A 7,111-nucleotide genomic window follows, 5' to 3' on the forward strand; every position below is an offset into this window, starting at 1 on the left:
CTGACGTTTATAGTCCATACACGTCAAATCTACGCCACTCAGCCTGTTATACTGTGTTGGGAACAGTTGTTACAAATTGTCTGAGACCTAGCTATGTAACAATATCTAGGACATGCGTAGGTGGAATTTTTCCAATTCTTACCATTCAATGAATCAATCTGATGTTTTATTGTTTACATGTTGAAATTTTCTGTTTATTTTCACTAGACTTATGATAATCTGACTAAATGCAATGATAAAAAGTCTGTATTTTCCTAAACTTATTAATATTTTGACTAAAGCCACAAAAACAGTGCCTACATCTTTATAAATCTATACCTACAAGACATTATGTTACCGTGACAGAATTTTCTTATAAAGATGTTTATCTATTTTTTATTGTGGCAGATCACTCCTACAATAGTCTTCCTAAAAAGTTTGCCCCCTGTCTCAATTATATGTTTTCAATGTAACTGAAATTGATGAACATATTAGTTATCTTGCTAACTTGCTCTAACAACCACCTGTATATAGACCCCTGTATATAACAACCATTTTGTAAAGGTCCTAAGTATTTTTACTATATAATGACACTGTTTATAAGGAACCCCTGTATATAACATCCCCTGTCTATAACAACCATTTTGTAAAGGTCTGAAGTATTTTTACTATATAATGACACTGTTTATAAGGAACCCCTGTATATAGACCCCTGTCTATAACAACCATTTATAAAGGTCCCAAGTATTTTTACTATATAATGACACTGTTTATAAGGAACCCCTGTATATAGACCCCTGTCTATAACAACTATTTATAAAGGTCCCAAGTATTTTTACTATATAATGACACTGTTTATAAGGAACCCCTGTATATAGACCCCTGTCTATAACAACAATTTTGTAAAGGTCCCAAGTACTTTTCTATATAATGACACTGTTTATAAGGAACCCCTGTATATAGACCCCTGTCTATAACAACCATTTTGTAAAGGTCCCAAGTATTTTTACTATATAATGACACTGTTTATAAGGAACCCCTGTATATAGACCCCTGTCTATAACAACCATTTTGTAAAGGTCCCAAGTATTTTTTTCTATATAATGACACTGTTTATAAGGAACCCCTGTATATAGACCCCTGTTTATAACAACCATTTTATAAAGGTCCCAAGTATTTTTACTATATAATGACACTGTTTATAAGGAACCCCTGTATATAGACCCCTGTCTATAACAACCATTTTGTAAAGGTCCCAAGTATTTTTACTATATAATGACACTGTTTATAAGGAACCCCTGTATATAACATCACCTGTCTATAACAACCATTTTGTAAAGGTCCCAAGTATTTTTACTTTATAATGACATTGTACATATTAACACCCTACCTATAACGACCTTTCTGTAACGGTCAAAATCATCTTTGCTATTCAAGAGGCCCATAGGGTCGATTCACAGAGGACCTACATCGCACCTCAGGATATTTTAGTAATAATGGCAAAATTCTCTCATTTAAGTTATATTTCCAATATTTTCCTAATATATGACACCCTGTATATAAAGACACTCTTGCTATAATGACAATTTTGCTATATCACAATATCATATATAATAATCACCTGCAGCACAACATGATAGAGTCCAGGAAACAGAAGCATTTTGTTAAAATGTGAAAATGAGGTTTCGCAAGTGACCTGTTCATGGTGAACCTACCTACCAAATTTCATCAAAACCAAACAATATCTAGAATTTGACTAATCTGAGGGCAGGAAATTGGTTGACCAATTGGAAAATAAAGGGTCCAGAAGAAGATGACTTAATTATAAACATGATCTGAGACTTGCAGCTAGATGGCGTGAAATTCTAAACCTGTCTATAAAGGCAGGCTGTCTGTATAACGACCATTTATAAGCCTTTTAACAGTCTTTATAGACAGGCCTTTACTGTATATTTTTAGTCATGTTGCTTTCCACATTTTTGCTTTCCAGATTTTTTGTACCATAATCCACTAAATGACCCTGACTGTTAATAGGACGTTAAACAAAAACAAACAAACCACTAAAAAGTCCTGTACATTTTTTTTCCAACAGGGAAAGGGAACTTCAATAGAATGGCTACAAAATAAGTTTAATGATCTTAAAATTAATATATTTTCTCCTAATTTGTATGTTTCATAGAAAATTTCAGCAAACTGTGAGTTTTTCAATGTAGATATGTCTGTCAATGTTTTATAGAAAATTTCAGCAAACTGTGAATTTTTCAATGTAGATATCAATAAAAAAGCAAACTGTTGCAGAAATCGGTAAAAATATATAAACTTGTTCAAACTTCAATATATAATGTGCCATATATGTGTCTCTTTCTGTCCAAAATTGCTGCTTTTTATATTACTTACAGACAGAATATCTAGGTTCGTCATCACATGATATGAAACGAGAATGATTAAACCACAGGCTAGAGACACAGTTACTCTCTAGAAAACAAGATTATATTAAACCATAGACATATTCTCCGTCACACCTCTCAAGACACAAAGTTCCCAAAACAGGCATTAAAAGATATTTGATCCGTACACAAAGAGACAGTTTGTTCGAAAAATTGGAGACTTTTGAGCAATGTATCCGCACAGTTGGAGTGTTAAGCTTCACTCTCCGTCTAGCATGTGACGGAATTCACGAGGTGTATAGGGCCACGGCAGGGTTCTCTGCTGGTCGCCTGCTTCTTACTTAAAAGGATGCATTCATAATCATGATTGAACTATGAAACATGTTCACTCTATCAAAGAATATCTGAACTCTGTATAAGCTACCAGGACATGTTAACAGATACCCAGCATTACCTACTGGGTAATCGGAGAGACACAGCTATAGAATAAAACATAGAATCCTCAAAATCATGTGTAATTGTGATACAAGACTCCATATCATATTAGGAAGAAAATTAATTTACCTCATAACTCATAATTTCTATGAGCTGTTTTTTCTTCAATCTTTATATATTTCATTTCAACAATTTATATTGACAAGATAGCACAGTCAGATGGATTGAATGACAGGATGTTCTATGTAAACTATTGGTGACTAGAGTGTTATAAGATCTTAACAGAAAGTTTAAATAGATTTTGCAGATATTTTTACATGAAATAAATATAAACAATGCATCTATAAAAGGGAGGTAACTCACAATTGAAATAATCAACAACAATCAATAATTAATTTCATCTTTATATACCATGATATAATTTAGATGGCATCCAGTTGTTAACAAATTTCAAAATATAGAGATTATATAATTTACTGTATGTTGGTGCATGGTATTGAAGAATAAATACCATTCTATGTGAGTACACCAGATTAGGGCCTCCAGGAGTCCTTAACCCCAGCAGCCCCAAAATATCCTTATACAGTGGACCCGCGATAATCCGGACGCCGATAGTCCGGAAAACTCACAGTCCGGACGGAAATGCACGGGAACGGATTTCCGTAACGTTATTTGTACTCACCAGTCCGGAAATTCGGATTCCGATTCCGGAAGCCCATTTTGGGAACGGAACGTACTTTTCATTAGTAAATTTCCCTCAATAATCCGGACGATTTTTTCACCACGAGGAGAAAAAAATGTCGGGGCAAGTCACCCGTGTCGACAGCTGTACAGACTATCGCTTGACACTGTGCGTAGTCATAGCGACCGCTGCCAGGTCATAGCCCCGGGTGTTTACCTGTGTTACAATTTGTAGCTTTTGTTTTTATAACGGTACATTGCTTTTTCTCCACGACCTATCCAATCTCAAATACATGTAATAAATTTATGATCGGTAATTAACATCATTAACACTTGTATTGGGTAAACACGGATATCGGCTTCGTAACACCGTTACGTGAAACGACGACTCATTGAAAGATGCATGCTATTAATTACATACACATTTACGTATTAAGCAGTGATCACAAGAACTGGGTTGATTACACACAAATTAGTCAATAGTCGTCTGATACTTAACTAAGCGTCACATTGTTAAGTGAATACGGGTTTAATAATTATCGGACATCTTGGGTAGTTCTCGCTGGTGTCGCGTACTTTTAAATAGATAGCTTGGGGTTTCTGGTACGTAAAAATCATAAAAAAAAACCATGGACTGACGGTAAGTTGTAAAATCCGGGAATTTTATTTAAGGTATTTAACGTTTGTAATTTCTACTTGTTTGTGAACCTCCGGGACGTGACACATGTGTGTTGTTTGTAGGTCACATATGCCCGCTATAAATAAAACAACTTTCACTTTACATGTTCTTTTAAAAACATAGTTTATTTTTTACTTTCTACAAAACAAATCAAGAATCATATCAGAAACATAAGTATATTTATTGTTAAAAAGTCTGACAATTAGACGTGTTTATGAAACGTCCCGGATTGTATATAATCAAGGGAGATAACTCTTACACGACAATTTTTTTGACCTGGTACACGAAATTCGGCAGTCCGGAAAACTCGTAATCCGGACGGTTTGGACTGGGAACGAAGGTGTTCGGATTATCGAGGGTCCACTGTACATAAAAAAACCAACAAACAAAAAATCCACTTGATGTCATTGAAATCCAAGGGTTTCTGTCAACAGCTTACCTTCCTTGTACTCTCAAAACTTTAAATATGTCATAGCATCATTTTCAAATTCATTGGCTGATTCTAAAAAGATGAATTGTTAGGCTGATACAGATCCTTAGAAAATAAACATTCTACACCCACACCAAGCCAGTCGGTTTGGCATCAATGTTGTCACACTACATCTGACAGAGAAAACCACAGTCAGTTTGGCATCAATGTTGTCACACTACATCTGACAGACAAAACCACAGTCGGTTTGGCATCAATGTTGTCACACTACATCTGACAGACAAAACCACAGTCGGTTTGGCATCAATGTTGTCACACTACATCTGACAGACAATACATCTGACAGACAAAACCACAGTCGGTTTGGCATCAATGTTGTCACACTACATCTGACAGACAAAACCACAGTCGGTTTGGCATCAATGTTGTCACACTACATCTGACAGACAAAACCACAGTCGGTTTGGCATCAATGTTGTCACACTACATCTGACAGACAAAACCACAGTCGGTTTGGCATCAATGTTGTCACACTACATCTGACAGACAAAGCCACAGTCGGTTTGGCATCAATGTTGTCACACTACATCTGACAGACAAAACCACAGTCGGTTTGAACCTGTCTTTGTAACTGGGTGATATTTGAAAACAGGTGACTCTGTGACTGGGGGATATTTGAAGTCATGTGACTCTGTGACTGGCAGATGTTTGAAGTCATGTGACTCTGTGACTTGGGGATGTTTGAAGAAAACATGTGACTCTGTGACTGGGGGATGTTTGAAGTCATGTGACTGACTGGGGGATGTTTGAAGTCATGTGACTCTGTGACTTGGGGATGTTTGAAGTCATGTGATTCTGTGACTGGTGGATGTTTGAAGTAGACATGTGACTCTGTGACTGGTAGATGTTTGAAGTAGACATGTGACTCTGTGACTGGTGGATGTTTGAAGTCATGTGACTCTGTGACTGGTGGATGTTTGAAGTCATGTGACTCTGTGACTGGTGGATGTTTGAAGTCATGTGACTCTGTGACTTGGAGATGTTTGAAGTCATGTGACTGTGACTGGGGATGTTTGAAGTCATGTGACTCTGTGACTGGGGGATGTTTGAAGTCATGTGACTCTGTGACTGGGGGATGTTTGAAGTCATGTGACTCTGTGACTGGGAATGTCTGAAGAAAACATGTGACTGTGACTGGGGAATGTTTGATATGTGATTTGAGATTGGGAGATAATTTAAGACATGTTTGAATTCCTGGTCCAATCTTTTTTTACTAATCCTAAGTGATTTTTGAGAAATATTTAGAAATTTAGAAATATTGAATATTTTTAAAATAATGTTGCTATTCTTTTAAAGACACAGTTTATATTAGCCACAGTGTCTAACTATGTACTAGATTGTCAGTTACATCATAACTATCAATCAATCAATCAATCAATCAATCATCATGGTGTACCTCAGCTTATTCAGGATTTCTTTTCTGATCTTTAAATGTACAAATTGTGTCAGGTTGGTTGAGCTCAGTCGGCTGATCCAGTAATGAGATCTGCTAAAGTCATTTCTGGTGTTACATGTACCATGTATAATAGATCTCTGTAACGCACATCACAGCTGTCATCATACAGGGGCCGCAACTCACCAGTCATCATAAATAGACTTGTACAAGTCCCGCTATTCTTATAATACACAGCTGTCCTCATTCAGGGGCCATAACTCACCAGTCATCACAAATAGACTTGTACAAGTCCCTCTATTTCTTATATTACACAGGTGTCATCATACAGGGACTAAAAATTGTGATTCAGGTGCAACAACTCATTTTCATACACATTCATCTGGTCCAATACTATGGCCATTGGCTTGTTAGTTATTGAGAAGTGTTTGAAGGAAAAACTTTATGCCAGACAAACCATAGGTTGAAGACCACGCTAATGCATATGGTCACGTGGTTATAGACAGATGAGCTTAAAAGCACATCCTACTACATTACTACATACACTCACAAATGCTGACTGGAGTAAGTAAGAGTAAATATTGGAGTATATATTTACTATGTATCCCCTACAGTGACAGTGGATATTGGAGTATATATTTACTGTGTATCCCCTACAGTGACAGTAGATATTGGAGTATATATTTACTGTGTATCCCCTACAGTGACAGTAGATATTGGAGTATATATTTACTGCGTATCCCCTACAGTGACAGTAGATATTGGAGTATATATTTACTGTGTATCCCCTACAGTGACAGTAGATATTGGAGTATATATTTACTGTGTATCCCCTACAGTGACAGTAGATATTGGAGTATATATTTACTGCGTATCCCCTACAGTGACAGTAGATATTGGAGTATATATTTACTGCGTATCCCCTACAGTGACAGTAGATATTGGAGTATGTATTTACTGTGTATCCCCTACAGTGACAGTAGATATTGGAGTATGTATTTACTGTGTATCCCCTACAGTGACAGTAGATATTGGAGTATATATTTACTGTGTATCCCCTACAGTGA

General features: G+C 36.3%; 1 protein-coding gene across 1 annotated transcript; it reads right to left on the minus strand.

Annotated features, from left to right (window-relative positions):
* Positions 1-5,174: 5,174 nt before the first annotated feature.
* Positions 5,175-6,237, minus strand: LOC117340482 (snake venom metalloprotease inhibitor 02A10-like). Its single transcript, XM_033902241.1, has 2 exons — positions 6,196-6,237; positions 5,175-5,762 (listed from the first exon to the last, which is right to left on the minus strand). The coding sequence occupies exons 1-2, from the start codon at positions 6,235-6,237 to the stop codon at positions 5,175-5,177; spliced, it is 630 nt and encodes a 209-aa protein (XP_033758132.1).
* Between the last annotated feature and the right edge of the window lie 874 nt (positions 6,238-7,111).

Source organism: Pecten maximus, chromosome 13 (genome assembly GCF_902652985.1).
Source record: "Pecten maximus chromosome 13, xPecMax1.1, whole genome shotgun sequence".
NCBI classification, from domain to species: domain Eukaryota; kingdom Metazoa; phylum Mollusca; class Bivalvia; order Pectinida; family Pectinidae; genus Pecten; species Pecten maximus.

What these genes read in the sequence shown, in the direction of transcription:
- LOC117340482 (XM_033902241.1), bottom strand. Translation starts at nt 6,237, where the DNA reads ATGACTGGTGAGTTGCGGCCCCTGTATGATGACAGCTGTGAT. An exon ending in TGTATGATGACAGCTGTGAT is followed by an intron (nt 5,763 to 6,195) that starts GTGCGTTACAGA and finishes TGTTTTCTTCAG; the next exon opens with ACATTCCCAGTCACAGAGTC.